The 18,591-nt window shown below is 35.9% G+C and overlaps 1 protein-coding gene across 5 annotated transcripts; it reads left to right on the top strand.

Annotated features, from left to right (window-relative positions):
* The first annotated feature begins 7,442 nt into the window (after window positions 1-7,442).
* LOC104899413 (DNA mismatch repair protein MLH1) lies at window positions 7,443-18,300 on the top strand. 5 transcript variants are annotated; one of them, XM_057395833.1, is made up of 16 exons: window positions 7,445-7,866; window positions 7,947-8,119; window positions 8,223-8,295; window positions 8,648-8,782; window positions 8,897-9,107; window positions 9,349-9,497; window positions 9,934-10,032; window positions 11,161-11,221; window positions 11,590-11,740; window positions 14,639-14,721; window positions 14,832-14,940; window positions 15,376-15,541; window positions 15,940-16,101; window positions 16,533-16,698; window positions 16,818-16,981; window positions 18,014-18,300. In XM_057395833.1, the coding sequence occupies exons 1-16, from the start codon at window positions 7,552-7,554 to the stop codon at window positions 18,056-18,058; spliced, it is 2,262 nt and encodes a 753-aa protein (XP_057251816.1). In that variant the 5' UTR covers window positions 7,445-7,551; the 3' UTR covers window positions 18,059-18,300. The 5 variants fall into 5 exon arrangements, with proteins under 5 accessions (XP_010684985.2, XP_057251816.1, XP_010684933.2 ...); XM_010686631.4 differs by having other exon boundaries at window positions 14,627-14,721; XM_010686683.4 differs by lacking the exons at window positions 16,818-16,981; window positions 18,014-18,300 and having other exon boundaries at window positions 7,443-7,866; window positions 14,627-14,721; window positions 15,940-16,105; window positions 16,533-16,690.
* The last annotated feature ends 291 nt before the right edge of the window (window positions 18,301-18,591 follow it).

Here is an 18,591-nt window from a genome sequence, read left to right as displayed (position 1 = left end):
CGAATGTCTGGGACATGTCGAACATTCTTGAGCACTAACTTTGCTCCAATGTCAGTCACCAAGCAAACATCTCCAACACCTACAACTTGAGCCAAACCATCATTACCCATCTTCAATACCCCATAATCACCTGGTGTATAAGATGTAAAGAATTCCTTCCTTGATGTCACATGAAGTGAGGCTCCACTATCAATCACCTAACTTGTCTCATAGTTAGCTAGGTTCACCAAACTCTCATCATGCACAATGATAAGATCTTCAACAGTTGCAGCTGCAGCTCGATCATCATTTTCTTGGTCTTTCTGATCTTGCTTCTTATCTTGTTTGCCATTGCCACCCTTGTTATCTCTTTTCATCTTGTAGCAGTACTTCTGTATATGACCCGTTTTATCGCAATAATGGCACTTCAAATTCTTATATCTCCCACGAGACTTGCTTCTACTTTTATCTCTCCACTAGGAGCCCTGCTCTTACCTCTACCTCTGTTCTCAGCAACATATGCATCTTCGGGCGAAGATGACACACCATGAGATTTCTTTCGCATCTCCTCATTCAAGATACCAACCTTAGCAAAATCCAAGGTGACTTTGCCATTTGGTGCCGAGTTACAAAGTGTCATTCTAAAAGTATCCCATGAATCAGGAAGAGTACCAAGTAATAAAAGACCATGAATCTCATCATCAAACTTTATATCCATGGCGGACAATTGTTGGATAATGCCATGAAAATCATTCAAATGATCAGACAAAGCCTTACTTTCTTTATACTTCCATCCCATCAATTGCTTAATCAAGTACAATTTATTATTGCCCGACTTGCTAGCATAAAGGGAATCAAGTTTTTGCCAAAGAGACCGTGCATGAACTTCATCATTAATGTGGTTAAGAACATTATCATCAACCCATTGACGAATAAACCCACAAACTTGTTCATGCTCAAATTGCCATTGCTCATCAGTTTTACCTTCAGGTTTCTCGGTACTAAACACAGGTAAATGCCAACTTTTGACATACAACAAATCTTTCATCTTTCGTTTCCAAAGGTGATAGTTAGTACCATTCAAACTGACCATTCTACTACTGTTGATATTACTAGAATCCATGGAGAAATCAACAAACAATATACCGTGGCTCTGATACCAGAATGTTGAGGTAAATATACCTCCTTGCGGAATTACTCAAGTGACAAGAACAAATACAACTAGCAAGTTCCTACTTCTAGTATGTTCAAGGTCACACCAAAATCACCATAATCATGATCTATCTCCCAAAATCAGAATTCTCCAATAATATCAACCAACAACCACAACAAGATAAGCAATTCAACAATATTAACAATGAAACAAAGACACACAAATTTTTACGTGGAAAACCCCTTCAATGAGAAGAGTAAAAACCACGGGACGATTAGGAGTCCACCCAATTGCTCTTATTATGATAAAAGGAAGGTTACACAAACCCAATTCCAAGTCCTCAAATGGGTACACAAATTACCCAACAATAGACATCATAATTAGCAACTTACAAAAGAGGAAGATTGAGAAATATCACCAGAAAAACAGAGCTCAATACAGCAGCAATATCTCACGAACCAGAGCACCAAAAGACGATAACACCGTCCAGAATGTAGCCCAAGATGTCTCGGATATGCTGTCAAAATTTCAGCCAAATCGGACCACGAACGACCTTCGATCGGAGGTGTTTTGTAAAACTGTGCCCAGAAAACCGAGAAGGGGCTGCTCTCCTTTTCTTCTATTTTCTCACTATTCTTCTCTCTGTGTTTTTCTCTTGCGTATTCAACACACTCTTCTGCCAGTCCAAGTTGAATACTACCCCATATTTATGAAGCAAGCCAAAATTCATTTTGGCTCCCTCACATCCACGTGAGTTTTGCCCCAAAAGTCAAACTTCTAAAAGTTTGATAACTTTGGCTAAATAACCCAAACACAATGAGTTTTTCCACATAGGAAGGGACTCATGACCCAACAGTCAAGGGTTGAGAACCTTCAAATGGATGGCAAGACTTGGCGTTTGATGGAGTTAATTCGTAGTTAGATAGTTGTCTAGTACTTGCACAAGTAACAAAAATATGACTGACCTTGGGGAATTGCGAGTAGACTCACTTCAATGCCTAAGTCAGACAAGGTCGACAAGCTAAAGTGCAGTTAAGGTAAAAGTGGGTAAGAAATTGAATTACTCGAGAATATTGCGAGGGGTTTATTTATAGCCCATGAAGTAGGTATGTTCTTTGTTGCACTATCTTGCATGTACACATGTATGATATATGTGTATCTACGTGCCTATGCAGACAAGGAAGTCCTTGGCGGCACCTACTATGATATGCTTATTAGATTGATATACATATCTTTTATGATCGTCAACAACTATTTTTGAACATGTAGGCTATCATGCTAAGGAGTTGTATAGCTCTAACTGCCATGTTATGATGTTTCTATAATATCATGGTTGCCATGGATATGGTGGCCATCATGCCAAGGTGTTGTCGTTTTTACGACGGTATTGGAAATCTATTACTGAATATGGCGGCAATTGCCGAGGTAATTGTCATGTTAGCCAACATCTATTACTGAACGTGACGATCATCATGCTAAGGGGTTGTACATGTCGTATCAAGGAGCTAATACCGCTATGTCGGGACCTTGGTGACCAGACATGTTTTCACCTTTGTTGCTCATTATGTTGTCCTGCTCATGACGTAAGGTGCCATTAACAACGGCGATGGTAGACTCAATCGACCTTAGTCGCCAATAACACATTGGGTCCTTAGCTTGAGTTGCAGGGCACCAAGATTTGTTGATGTCAGCCATTGATATGCCGATAAGGTAGACCATGACGTGAGTTGTTGGTGATTCCCATACACTAGTAATCAACTAATATATCAGAATGTTCAAAGAATGGAGCGTGGTACACAAGGCCCATGATTAAGTACATGTATATAATACTATCTTTTATGGTTCTCCGAAAAAGAGCTTATGTGGAGAATTCTAGTAACGGTCCGTTTGGTAGTTGTTAATAAATTGCGGTAATGGGAATGAATTTTAAGTGTAATTTTATTAGGTAAGCACCCTTAAAATCTCCATGGGAAGGTATTTTTTCTCCATGGGCAAGCAATCTCACCCCCTAAACTTGTGTTTTTGTTCCCAAGGGGAAGCAATTTTCATTACCACTCATTACCACCCTACAAGGTGGTATTGGATGGGAATGAAAATTCAAGAAGAAAAGTGGACACTTTAGGATAAATTAGCATTACCATGGGAATGGACAATGAGATTTTTCACAATTTTACACACAAATTCATTCCCATTACCACCATTTATGACCAACTACCAAACGGGCCGTAAGAGTATGTATCACGAGAGATAGATATGGGTTTTTATTGATTTGAAAAGAAGATTGATTATATTTTATTGAACAATAAAATATATCAACAAAATTGGCCTTGTAAAATAAATTATGGAATAAAACTATTAGCTAGTCACCATAATGTCAAATCAACTTCCTAATTACTATATGCATGCAATCAAGTAAACTTTAAGTAGGAAAATGATCTTGAACTACTAGTAAATCAAAGATGTGTTAAAGATAACAATGTTCATAATTACGTGTTTCTCGAAATTAATAATTAACTACCTAGTATTAGATTTTCAACTATATGATATTGTATCGGACATAAATTTATATTCCACAAAGATTTCTATCAAACGTGTGAGCTACGCAATTTTGCACGTAGTAGTATATCATCACTTCATACAAACTACTAGCTACATGCATGTTTATCTGGTTATAAAATATACATTGCTTTTATTTCACAATAATGTTCAATATTGAAACTTATTTATTATGTTCGTAGCAACAACATAATGCGAATAAAATGACCTCAACCTATTTAAAAAAGCTAATTAAGTATGCATGGTACATAATCATATTCTGCAAATAATTATTCAAGCTAGCAATATTCAATAGCATAAACTTTTTTTTTAAAGTGTATACTCCCTCCGTCCCTTAATAGAGTGCCCATTTCTTTTTTGGACACTATTCAAAGGTAAAGAAAGCCCTCAAAAAATATTTCTAATATATAAGAAAAAACATAGTCATGTGGGGTCTTGTTTGATTCGTCTCATTACGTACATTAAGAAAATCAAACTTTTATAATTTTTACTAATATGAAACTAAAGATATTAACGATACAAAACGTGCATTGGCAAACGTGCATTGGAGAAATGAGCACTCTATTAAGGGACGGAGGGAGTATTATATATAGCATGCATAAACTTAATTGGAATATAGATTAATTTTTTTACACATACTTCTCATTGTAAGTGCAAGTATCATGCAATAGAGTGATACAAACATAAGAAACAATACTATATGAGTAGATGGCTTAATTTATAACCATCTTTGAAAATGTTCACGATAAGACAAACTGAGAGTGAGGCCATTATTCATTATTTCTTCATATATCTCTTGCACCAAAGACTTCTCTGATGAATGACATAGTGCGCCTCTTCTTGGCCTTGCAACACCATCAATACAGTAGAACGTCGAAAAAACACAATTTTGCCAAATAGAGGCTTAGCATCAGTACGTTCTTTGTGTATATAGATTCTTTCCACACATCTTCCAAATGCCCTGCTCAAATCACATGCATGGTCGATATCATAAGAGATATATGTTCACTAATTATAGGCAAAATTGGTCTCCATACCCTGAACTATATAGCTAGCTTGCATTCAATACCACCAACTACGACTAGTAGGCTAAACACCACTAACTATGTGATAAGGTGCATTCCGATCCGTACCATAAACAAGGCCGGAAGCCTAATATGTTGACTAAAACAGTGTTTTTTATGGTACATACTACACCTACCCGTAGTTGGTGGTACATACTGCACCCCAACCCGTAGTTGGTGGTACAGACTGCACCCCAACCTGTAGTTGGTGATATAGACTGCACCCTACCCTGTAGTTGGTGGTGTTTAGGCTACTAGTCATAGTTGATGGTGTTAAGTGCATCCAAGCTAATTTTGCCTTAATTATATAATGCTTAAATTTAATCTTGAGATTAGTGAATTAATTAGCTCCGATTACCTGATTACCAGCCTTTTGAAACATATAGGGCATATAAATAAATATTCATAACAAAATCATGATATACTACCATCAAATGAATTGGTGCATAAAAAAAACATATAGTATATACCCATTGAAATAATTGTGAATTTGTGTTCTCGAAAGAGGATATCCTTTTGAAAAGGTAATATAGATTGTTCTCTCATCTTCTGCACCTTGTTCTGTCACAGGACACCAAGGCATTGCATTTGGATCTAAATTTGAGGAAATACAACCTTGTTTTTGGTCCATGAAGAGTTGAATGATAGGACCTTGTGAAAAGAAGAACACATATATATGAAATATGATGTCTCTACTGTAATTTGACTGTGAGGAAAATATAGCTTTTTATACTGAAATTGATAAGAAGGATCTACTATAATTTGTTGCTTTTTGTATGAAAAGGAATATGATAATAACTTGATGAGTGGTAGTATAATCAGATCATGAAAAATCAAAAAAGGATTTAGTACCTTTTTTGATTTCCTTTCCTTTTTCTTTAATCTACCTTGTCAACCTTTGTATGTGTAAAAAAACTCGTATGAACCCGATACACACTAATTAGTGTGTACCCAATAGATGTTACGTAGGCTGTAACGATTACAACTTCTACTATATTGCCAGTTTTGATATATTGTATTTCTCTATGCTATAGTATGTTTATTTGTGATAGTATTTCTTTGTACTATAATGTGTTTATGGTATATAGTGTATTTCTTTTTGATATAGTGTATCTGTTTGTGATATATTGTATTTATGTATATTATAATTGGTTGTACAATTGAACCTGTTATAAAAGATAAGTATAATATATCAGTTTCGATAGCGTGTGTTTGTATGTGGTATAGTGTGTTTCTCTGTACTATAGTGTTGTTGTTTTTTTGGCAAGAGCTATAGTGTTTGTGATAATGTTTCTCTGTGCTATAGTGTATCTATTTGTGATATAATGAATTTCTGTGTATATAGTAGTGTGTATCCCGATTCACGTGCTTGAGCCTAGTGTACACTAATTTTACTGTGAATCATGTTCACACACAAGTCGAATTGTTGTATATGTGTATTTTGTTGTTTACCATATGTGGATGATTTGTTGTAGAATTTAGCTCGACACTGAAAGTTGTAGATACATAGATCTATAATACTTGATATTATATTGTCCAACAACTTATATGTAGGACCAATTTTTTTTAAAAAAAATAAGATACATTTTATTAATTGAAAGTCATACGACATCTACGATAGTATTAAAGAAAAACAGAATACAATCTAATTTAATCAAATATATTTTACTTTGCTTCTTTGTTGTAACTACAATACCGCCATGTATATGTTATAGGTTGTCTTACCGGCTGAAGTGTTGAGCGAAGATTGAAGGTTTTTTAGCAACCGTGTCAAAAAGGTCCATAAAGGGATCAAAAATTAATTAAATGAGGAAAATAACTTATGTTATGAATCGGAAGGAGTACAATGTTCATGTGAAGACATTAATATTTCAATCTTGCCAAATCCACAACCATTTAAGTTACAATATCTAGTTATAAAAAACATGCTTATACTATTATACACCGGATGTACCATGTGCGTAGTACAACCAAGACTATTTATTGTTCATTTGAAACTCTATCTGCTCATTTAGAGGTTTTTAAATGACCAATGAGCAAAAATCAGTCTTGGGTGTATCATGGTCATAATGCACCTGGACACTGGACACACTCCCTTCTCAGTCCCTCCTTATCAATTTGGCATACCAATATTCTTCTTTTAAAAGTATATTAACATTATATGGCCTATACTATTTAGGATAAAAAAATGTGGATGTATAACTCCTTAATTTAGATTATATTTTGCATTGAATTTATAAAAATACTTCACTATTTAAAGATTGAAATAATCTATAATCTTTTAACATTAATATGTGAACTTGTAAATAAAACCTCATGTCTCTTATAAATTATAAGAACTTCTCAACAATTTTACATGACTAATTTAAATACACGATCTCTTTATATCAATAATAAACTATGAATCAAAACACTATACGCATAAGAAAAATCAAATCAAAATAATTATACTATATCGGTATATTCTCACATAATACACCAAAAACTATAAATTAGGGTTTAGAGAACTTCTAGTAAACAAATACTCTTGAACATACTATAGACATATACCCTCGTTTATTTATCCGATACATTAGATATTCTCATCGCGAGGATAGTAGCCTAATGTTATTTTATTACCTTTCAAAAAAATATACCCTAATTTATTTAAGAGAGGACATTTTTTTTTCCTAACCCAAAGTTTGTTGCTACATCCTACAAATAGATGGCGGGAAAAAATCACAGCATTGAAGCAGACACTAACCGACTGAAATAAACTTAAACTCATTCTCTCTCCTCAGACCTCCAAAAACAACAACAATGGCGAAAACAGTATTCACTGACGAAGCCATACTTATTGAAGAAGATGAAAAAGAACAGATGATAATAGAAGAAGAAGATGATGAATTAATTTCTACAACAACAACAACAACAAAAGAACCCCCCAAAATCCACCGTTTAGAAGAATCAGTCATCAATCGCATTGCAGCAGGCGAAGTCATTCAACGGCCAGTTTCCGCCATTAAAGAGCTTGTCGAGAATAGTCTTGATGCTCAAGCTTCCTCCATTAATGTCGTTGTTAAAGATGGTGGACTTAAACTTATTCAAGTCTCCGACGACGGCCATGGAATTAGGGTAAAAAAATGAAACCCTAGAAAAAATTGAATTTCGTTGAAGATTTTATCATTGATTTCGTTTGTTGATTTTGTTTTTAGGTTGAAGATTTGCCGATTCTTTGTGAACGACATACGACGTCGAAGTTGTCGAAATTTGAGGATTTGCAGACGATTAAATCGATGGGGTTTAGAGGTGAGGCGTTGGCGAGTATGACTTATGTAGGTCATGTGACGGTTACTACTATAACTTCTGGACAATTGCATGGATATAGGTGAGATTTTTGATTGAGTATCAAGTGTTTGATGAAATGCTTGTTAGAGAAATGTGTTGGTGTTGTGTTTTGGTTATAATGATGTTTTTGTGGTTTGTTTTAGGGTTTCTTATAGAGATGGTGTAATGGAGAATGAGCCTAAGCCTTGTGCTGCTGTAAAAGGAACTCAGATTATGGTACGAGCCGTAGTTTGTTTGGAGATATGGGAGTTGTGTTTTGTTTGTTGCGTTGGTAAGATTGAATGCCCGCGTTTTCTCTTGAAAAGAAGAGGATTGGTTTGAGCAATAAAAAGATTTCCTAGTGAATCTAAATACTTAGTAAATGATCATGCATAATTTTTGATCTTTTGAAGAAAGGATTACATGGAATTAACTGAGTTTAAGTTTATGAGTTACTGTAATGTATCTTTGGCCAATGTGAAGAACTTTACTTTCTTTTTATCATTTATCTTTATTTGTCCTAGGAATCTAGATGATGAGGGAGTAAGAGAAGTGGATTTTAAACTGAACCTGTTTCTGATGAATGTAGATCGAAAACCTTTTCTATAATATGAGTGCAAGGAGGAAAACACTTCAGAATTCAGGTGATGATTATCCAAAGATTGTTGACTTGCTTAGTCGGTTTGCGATTCATCATATGGGTGTGGGTTTTTCCTGTAGAAAGGTTAGCCATTGTGCTCATATTCTCTAATGCTTTTTTACTTCAGGAACTATATATTTTGCAACTACAACCTGATTCTGACTCAAACGATAATTTTTGTGCTCTTGTTTTTAATAGCATGGGGCTGCAAGAGCTGATGTTCACACTGTTGCCACATCTTCCAGAATTGATGCAATTAGATCTGTTTATGGCGTATCTGTTGCCCGCAATCTTATAAGAATAGAAGTCTCAGGTGATGATCCATCTAGCTCAATTTTTAACATGAAAGGTTTCATCTCCAACTCCAATTACGTAGCCAAGAAGATAACTATGGTGCTGTTCATTAATGGTACGTGTAATGCACATTATACCTGTAAGTGGATATTAATTATTTCCTTGGTTGAGATACACCCCTCTCTCCCCTCTTTTATTATAAATTCCGTGGAAAAGGTAAAAGATGTATTTTCATCAATGAACTAGCTTCAACTCAAGTTTCAACAATGTATCATTGGCTGAATGTTTTTCTAGCTGTATGGCAGCATTTATTTTAGTTTCATACATCATTAACTATTTATTGGAATTTCTTCCAGATAGGTTGGTCGAGTGCTCTGCTTTGAAAAGAGCTATAGAAATTGTTTATGCTGCAACCCTACCTAGAGCATCAAAACCTTTTGTATATATGTCAATTACCTTGCCACCTGAGCATGTTGATGTGAACATACATCCGACAAAACGAGAGGTAAAAAAAGATATTTTAGGTAACTGATCTTCACATGCTTGGTTTTTTGTTCAATCCTCTTACATTTGATGATTGTAGTAAATATACCCTTTCTTGTGGCTTCATTCAGTTCTGATTTTATGCTTTTATTGCACGGGGTGTCTGAATCTTTTTTCTAGAATTTACTTTATCACCCTACTTGACACGTGCTTTGTTCACTTCCACGAGAAATAATATCTCTTGATAGATATGTTCATGTCATATAGATTATGCATGGAAGCTTCTAAACATATATGACCTTTCCGAAGTGGTTACAATTGGATAACCATATTCAGATTTGTCCATCCGGTGACCTCTAAAATTTATTGAGATGTCTGTGACACTGCTTATGATCCTTCTCGCTGGTTCTGTTTCTATTATTGATGGATAAGACATTTTTTGTCTGGTTGATTCGCAGGTAAGCCTTCTGAATCAGGAAGTTGTAATTGAGAAGATACAGTCAGAAGTTGAACTGCAATTAACAAATTCCAACGAGACAAGAATATTTGAAGAACAGGTAATAATTTATGCTACAGGAGCTGCACACTTGTGACTATTATGGAGCCTGCAATAATTTATTATCATCTGCTTTTCTCTTTTTTTTTTTTTGGGGGGGGGGGGGTTGGGCTTCCGTTGCATTTTGAGGAATGTTTTCTTGCAAAGTAGGGTTTCTGATATTTGTTTGCAAACTCTAGTTCTTGTGCAGAACGAACCTTAGGATCTCAACTATCCTTCTTGCTTTCCGAGCCCTGTGGATTACCAGGTGCATTAAGTAGAAAGTTTTCCATTTGGAGTTGTAGACGTGTTGGCGTGGTGCGTCATGTCTGGCTCTTTGATGGAAGTGTTTAAATAATATGTTGGGGGGGGGGGGGTTCAGACAACTATCTCTGTAGTTTATTGTGAATTAGATGATCACCACTACCAATTGACGGGATTTTTTGACCTCAAGACATTGTATGCCTCATTAAACCACATCTTTCTCATTCTCTCCTTCCATGCTAAGGGGCTTGGTTTAGCGAACCATAAGTTTGGAAGTGACAATTAATTTGAAATGGAAGTATTTAGAACAAATTTTCTTTTAAGGTAGTTGTATTACAAAGCGGTATATAAAAGGTATTAATTCATCATCTCTATTCTCTACTATATGTAATCCTTCACCTCTCTCTATGAAGACATAAATAAATAATGAATTTCTTGCTGCTATACACAACCAGTTAATCACATGGATTAGTTATAACGTTGTGTCCGTCTTCCAATATTATGTGAATTGGAATATTCATATTTTGATAGGATTCTTCAGGTGTGTTGCCAGGTTTTTCTAGGAAGATTTACTGGAACAGAGAAGTATTAAGAGGGCCTTGCTTTAAAAAAGACTTTCCTATTGGAATATTCATATTTTGGTAGGATTCTTCAGGTGTGTTGCCAGGTTTTTCTAGGAAGATTTACTGGAACAGAGAAGTATTAAGAGGGTCTTGCTTTAAAAAAGGCTTTCCTAATGGGGCTTTCGTAGCCTTGGCTTGTTAATTGCATTGTGCAGAGTGAGGACATCTTGTGTTTTCTGTGTTGTCCTTTCGTTTCAGTCTCTTTAATTTTCCCTCTCATATACTGAACTTCTTTTAACCATTTTATTGGATGCTTGAATCAGCCCTCCCCCTCAGTTGCTGCAGTAACACGCAAAGATACCCATTTTGGTCCCTCAGCTTCAGGTACGAATACGGTCTTGTTTTTAGCCTTAAATGAAAAAGAAAAAAAAAAATGTATTTGCAACATATTCTTTAACCTGTGAAGAAGTTTGATAAGATTTGGAATAATCATGAAATGGGCACATGCTTTAGGACAGACTTTAATAGCAGGGCCTGAAATGCCTCCATCCAATGAGGAAACTGAAGCTAATACATTTCGTCTTTTGAGCAAGGCCTTACTGATAATGAATTATTCGTTAATTATTGGGACCCTGCATGACCAACACTGAAAGATGTTAATGTGATGCAGTTATGCATTATAGTCACAGTTTTTTCCCCACTTCTTTTCTATCAAGAGTATTATTTTGACAAATTGATGCCTTTTCTCGTAGGAGGTGCAACTACAGCATCAAAGTCACAGAAAGTTCCAGTAAGAAAGATGGTTAGAACTGATTCATCGGACCCTGCAGGAAGGTTGCATGCATACATGCAAGTTAAGCCCTCAACCCAGCTGGAAAGAAATGCTAGTTTGAATTCTGTAAGGTGGGACTTCACTGATGCTGCATTGTTACTTTTATGACTTGCTGTAATTGTTTTTATCTGCTAATATAAAGTATCTTCTATTTACTATCTCCGTATTTTTATATGCAACATTGGATTATCTACCCACTCACCAAAATGGTAAATGTTGCATCTAACAAAAAAAAGAAAAAATTGATTATAATAATCTCAATCATGGGTCGTCTGCTTTTAATAGTCCCAACTATGGTTAATTTCAAAATAATTCCAACTATTAGGCGTGTCTTTCCTAATACTCATCTGAACTATCTTAACCTGTGAGATAGATTGCCAGGGCCGCATGTCACTTTGCAATTGGTTGCTCAATTTTATTGTCAAAGATAATCCCCACCCAACCTTTTTATCTCTCCTTCCATGGCTTCCCCTTACCGCCACTGGCCACCGCCAACTGCCCTCCTCCCTGACGGCCACCACTCCGACCTACTACCCCTTGTTACCCATTATGAATCCATGTATAACTTCATACCAAAATTAATCCATCTATAACCCAAACTTCTTAATACTTTAGCCACCTGACGGCCACCACTCCAACCTACTACCCCTTGTTATCCATTATGAATCCATGTATAACTTCATACCAAAATCAATCCATCTATAACCCACCCAAACTTCTTAATACTTTAGCCAACTTTATACTTATCTATTAAATATTGTAGCTTTCAATTCCTGTGGCAATTTTAGCCAAAATCTGTGCAACTTTTGTGCGATAAATAACTAGGTATGAGCTTTCCATAACTTCTCCTCACAAAATGTTCCCTTGTAATTTCATCTTCTACTGAACATTCCACGGAGAGAGATGAGAGATTGAGTGAACAGAGAGAGATATCGGGTCTATTGAGTATACAATTCATAATGGATTTAATAGTAGCAGGTATATCATTGATGATAGGGCTTGGGATTTTTGCCTTCATTGCATCTATGCTCAATTTTTTTCTCCGCTGCCTTTTTCCAGCATGCCAAAAATGTAAATGCTTAATTCTGTCAATACCCATTTGGAAGTCGGGTCTGATTCTACCATAATTTAATGTATTACTCCCTCCGGTCTTTATTAGTTTACCCCTATTCCTTTTTGGGATGTCCACTAATTTTTCATCACACATACATTCAACTTTAATATAAAATAATAGTTTTTCTTTCTTTCTATGACCCACAACATTATTACTCCTAAAACTCTGTGCAAAAGAAAGGGGTAAACTAATAAAGACCGGAGAGAGTACATGCCTTTTGTTGATTTATGTAGTGTTTTTATTCTTTTTAGTTCTGAAGCTTCAATCTTTGGAAGCTTTATTCTCATCTTTGGGACATAATGGGTCTGGGCTTCTTGTATACGGTGAAGGGAGTTTTTTGAGGAGGAAGGCTGCTAAAATCTAGGAAGGAAAAGTTACCTATTAAATTGGTTACTAGTGATATGGGTGTATTTTGGGAAGACACACCCAGTAGTTGAGATTATGGAGGCAGTAAAATTTGAATATCCAGCAGTTCTCTCCGTAAAAGTTTTGCTTTTGCATATAAGAGATGATGGATGTTGGTTTAACATGTGTATCTGTCAGACAAAAGAAAATGTGGTATGTGTATGTTGGACCTTGCTGTTTGTTAGAAGCTGAACCTTGTTAATTTTGTTGAAGCAGTAAAGTTTGCTTATAGCCTTGAACTCGTTATATTGATATGGCTCGGAACTTGATAGAGATCACCACTAGCTTGTTAACGTGTGCTGACGTTATTTGATCTGTTTAAACATACAATTCTTTGAACAGTATTTTTTACCTCTCTATTATGAGATGATCTATATTATAAGTTTTTAACTCTTTCTTCATTTTGATTTAGGACAGGTTGGAAGTTTAAAAATGTTTCTCGAGCTCTCCTTCGATTTTTTCTTAATTATCTTTGACAAAGAAGGGATAAAATGAACCTGGTTACTGTCTTGTGGTGTGAAAGCATAAATTCTGTTTTTTAAAGGACTGAAAGGAAAGCAAGATTAGCAGGATAATAATTTTCGAAATCCAAATATATTCAAGTTTCTTGGTCTACAAACTAGAAAGTAGAAAGTACCAGGGTGTGCTGTGAGTTTTTCTTATCCATTCTATCCTCTTTCTCAATGTTTTCCATGCGCTTTGGCACTTCAATTATCTGCCTAACAATCTTCTTTTAATGCCCTTCCTCAAACTTGCTATAGGAATGAACATGTTTTGATGAATCCTATCAATACGAGATATTCATTCCTGAAATTTTGGAAATTCAAAGTACACTCTTCGTTATGTCTATTATATACTAGTTATGGTTGTGAAACCCAGAATGTTAGTTGACCGGGGAATTAGAATGAAGAGCTGATGGAATGGCAGACTCTAGAGTCTACTCGTTCACGATAATGTTCACTGAACTTCTCTACAAAAAAGTTACCTAATGTGGTGCTAATTAGCCTTGCTCTCTGATGCTAGGTGTGCTACCGCTGTTGTTCAGCAATTACACCTTGTAAGATCTTATCATAACAGATTCATTGATTACAAGTACATCATTTTTTGTTTGTCCTATACCTTTCACTACATGACATATGTTATGACTAATGGTTCCCCGTAATCATGCCATGTTGCTCCCTTGCGTCAGCAAGCTTTGTCCTGCGAGTTGAAATATACAGCATTTATCTTTTGTTAGCTTGTCAAGTTGTGGTGCTTAGTTTACACATGATCGTTCATTTCTTTTTGCTAAGATGTTTGAATGCAATAGTAGAGGAGATAATCTGCTTGCTGATAAAAAGTTCAAATGAATTGCTGAAAAATAAGATATTTTCAAATCTTATGGACTTGTTGTGTTGGTGATATACCTAATAACAGAGAAGCAAAATGATTGTTCTAGGTCTTCTATCAGACAGAGGCGAAATCCTAAGGAGAGTGCAGATCTTACAAGCATTCAGGAGCTTATTGATGAAATTGATAATAGCTATCATTCTGGTGAGTTTTCCGTATGATATTGTATGCCTCTGAAGTGATCCCGATTTCAGTCATATTTTTTCTTTCCATGTTCTCGTCTGTTGAGTTTATTGATTTGTTACTTTGTTCAGGCCTGCTTGAAATCGTCAGAGGCTGCACTTATGTTGGAATGGCAGATGATGTTTTCGCATTGCTACAGTATCAGACTCATCTTTATCTAGTAAATGTAGTAAACTTGAGGTATTAATACTACTTTTTTTGTTCTCTTGGGTCAACACTGAATATTCTGGTGTTTATAGTACAAAAAGAATTGTTCAGTGGACATTTAGTCCATCTGTATCGTATTCTTCTGGACTCTCGCCTACATTGTAAAGAGTTAGTGTAGGCTTAGGATTAAACTTCCAGTTTATTGGGTCCACTGTAGGGGTTTGCAGAATCATTGTACAGATGTAGCCTAAAGTACACAATTTGGGGCTTAATTTGTAGCAGTTACAGGTTGAAAGGGAAAAAATATAGTTAAGTTTCTTCATGTCCCCTGCTGTCAGTTGGAAGTTACTCTAGTTTGTGCAAGTGCATGTAGATCTAAGCATCCATTATTACTGCTGTTTACTTCCGCCGTTGTATGCTTGCTATGCGAGCTGTCTTAACACTATCTTTCTCCTTTCCTTTGTTCAGCAAGGAACTCATGTACCAGCAAGTCCTGCGTCGTTTTGCTCATTTTAACGCTATACAATTGAGTGATCCTGCGCCACTGCCTGAGTTAATAATGCTGGCACTGAAAGAGGAAGATACTGATGCAGATGGCAGTGACAATGATGATCTGAGGAAAAAAATTGCCGAGGTTATTACTTCTCTCTTTATCCACTTCTCCTGGAAGAGTCTTTGGGTGCTAGGTTTAGGAACACCCTCCACCCTTTCTTCAACCATTTATATAGGTATGTTGCTTGTATTAGTGTTGGTTTGGCTGACATCACAAAGTATGGTAAGTGGAACTGTCATATAGCTTATTGGTTAAATATTTTCTACGAAACATCCCTTCCTATGTTCAACTAAATGACCACTTGCTACAGTTGCCACATTCATTATCTCAAAACATTTTCTTATTTTAGGTATTCTCTGTACTCTGTTAAAGCTTCATGTGGCTTTAGAACCGTAGGTCACTTATGACTATGGATGTTCCTTTTACACCCTCTGGCAAATGTCTTGTAATGCAACTAATTTGAATTATTTGGTCTCCAGATGAATACTGAGCTACTGAAGGGAAAAACTGAAATGCTGGAGGAGTATTTCTGCATTTATATCGACCCCCAAGGCAATCTGTCTAGGCTTCCTGTCATACTTGATCAGTACACACCTGACATGGATCGCGTTCCTGAATTTGTTCTTTGTCTCGGCAATGATGCAAGTATCGTGCTCATTTCTGTTAATTGCTGCTACAATCTTCCTTCTTAATTTGCAATTCTTGGTTGTTCTTCTGAATGTCATGTGTAATGTCGTAACTGTTATTTTCCCTTTTTTTACTTGGCCTTGCAATTGAAAGCTAATGAGAGTGAGGGGGTGTTCTTTTCAACTTTGATTTGCTTATCTGAACGTATTAGTCCTAATTGGACCGTAGCTGGATTTATTTTATGCGTGTGTCAAACCTTATTTTTGCTGTACTGAACTTATCCGAACTATGTGAACTTATTAGACCTTTCTGAATTTATTTAGAACTTATCTAGAACTTATTTTTCTTACAAGGACCGAAAATAAGTTGAACAGAAGAGTTATGCATTTTGATCTTTCTGTACTTGTTTAGCTGTCTGATGCATGGTTTTCTACTTCTCTTGCAGGTTAACTGGGAGGATGAGAGAAGTTGCTTTCAAACAATCTCAGCTGCTCTTGCAAATTTCTATGCCATGCATCCGCCTATTTTGCCAAACCCGTCGGGTGATGGCTTACAACATTATCGAAGAAAACCTGTCGTAGTATCACTTGATGAAGAACTGAACAGATCTGGTATACAATATCCTTCCACATCGAAGTTCTCGGAGTACCTTACAATTAGTTATCATCTTGAATAAATTTCGAATATATACAAGAATTTTCTTTTAAAAGCTCTTCCTTTTTTTCCTCAGATACTATAGAGGGTGGGGACAATGAGATTGAACATGAATTACTTGCAGAGGCAGAGACAGCCTGGGCACAACGCGAATGGTCTGTGCAGCACATCCTAGTTCCTGCTATGAGACTATTTCTTAAACCCCCTAAATCAATGGCTAACAACGGGACATTTGTACAGGTAACAAAAGCATACACTCTCATGTCTAATCTTTCCCTTGATCATAAATGAGATTTAATACTCCCTCCGTTCTTATAGGAATTGAGTTTAAATGCCATAACTATGCTTCATCACCATCTGAAGTTCTCCATCACATCGGGTCGTACTTAAAATGGTCTTAAGTTTTTAGTTAATGATTTAGGAATTGAAATTTAATTAACTATCCTTCACCATTTATAGTGTTTTATCACAGCTATACCATATGTCAGTCTTGCTTATTCAGCCTGTTTGGTCGATTTTAAATGACGGTAAAGGTAATGAATTTTAGTCTGGTTATGTAAAAGAAAATCATATCAATGTCCATGCTAATGGAAACCATCCTCAAATATGTGTTTTTCTTCTTTAATTTGCATGATTATCCATTACCACACATTTAGGTGTGGTATTTAGTGGGAATGAAAATTTGCGAAGGAAGTTACATATTTGGGTTGAGATTCCATTACCATGATCAAGAGGTCTTGATTGTACTTGCTATTACCATCATTCAGTACCGCCTATTAAATCCAGCCGGAAGTGCTTAATTAATGGTTTTAGGTATTGAATTCAACTACCATGACTATCCTCCATCGTTTAAAGTTTCACATCACAGTCACAGTCATCGATAAGTTGTAGTCTTACTTCAAAGGTTTTAGTTGATGGTTCATAAAGGCTGAAATGGGAGACTTTCAGACTTTAACTTGCCAAATAAATTTTTGTTTTGGGGTATTGAAACATGGGTTATTATTAAAAAGAAAGAAAGGGAGTATTGTTTATTTTCTCAATGTGATGCTATGTTGCTCGGACTCGGGTACCCATGTCCGACACGTGTACGTGTCCAAGTGTCCGACTCGGGTATTTTTTGGAATTTTTTAGCCCAAAACAAAGTGTCCAAGTGTCCCACTCATGTCCGAGTGTCGAGGATCCGACACGGGTACTTGAGGTGAAATGAAGAGTCCGAGCAATATAGTTGTGATGTCCTTTTTATGAAAGTATACTTAAAATTTTAAATTACAGGTAGCTTCATTGGAGAAGCTCTACAAAATATTTGAAAGATGCTAATGGAACCAGCTTGAATATCTTGGCAAAGGTCAGAAATGAAGTTTATATGATAGTATTTTATGCCATCTGTTATTGTGTAGTTGTACATATTAACATACAGTTTAGCAGACGTCATCTGAAGTTTGTATATGCTGATTACTTAGGAATTTCAACTAATGCTTTAGACTTTCCATGTGAAAATGTTTCAAGAGTATCAAAATCAAAATCTGCTCCACTAATTAGTGATTTTTGGCCGAATTCAATTTTGTCCAGATAATTCCAAGTTTATACTAAAGTACTCGTATACTTTTTTTTACAAAGGTAAGAAAAAAGAAGGTTAGGAGATCCTCCGCACGAGGGGAGCTCCAACCTTAGTAAGTACTCGTATACTTGCCTAAGCACAAAATTTGGGTGAAAAAGAAGGCAGTATATATTGGCTACAGTATTTTTTGTCACCTCCAAAGTAGCTTAAGGTGATGATGGTTAAGTTATATTAGTTGGTTTGCTAAGCAAGGAAATTTCCAAGAAATAGAACGTTTGGTTTAGATGTAATG

This window comes from Beta vulgaris, chromosome 1, assembly GCF_026745355.1.
Source record: "Beta vulgaris subsp. vulgaris cultivar EL10 chromosome 1, EL10.2, whole genome shotgun sequence".
Lineage (NCBI taxonomy): Eukaryota > Viridiplantae > Streptophyta > Magnoliopsida > Caryophyllales > Amaranthaceae > Beta > Beta vulgaris.
The sequence above is the reverse complement of the archived record's forward strand: the minus strand, read 5'-3'. Positions and strand labels throughout refer to the sequence as shown.

Excerpts from the sequence above, each read along its gene's own strand:
- LOC104899413 (XM_010686631.4), top strand. The coding sequence starts at position 7,552 with ATGGCGAAAACAGTATTCACTGACGAAGCCATACTTATTGAAGAAGAT. Across the intron at positions 8,120-8,222 it reads GGACAATTGCATGGATATAG|GGTTTCTTATAGAGATGGTG; the intron begins GTGAGATTTTTG and ends GGTTTGTTTTAG. Across the intron at positions 14,722-14,831 it reads TGATAATAGCTATCATTCTG|GCCTGCTTGAAATCGTCAGA; the intron begins GTGAGTTTTCCG and ends TACTTTGTTCAG.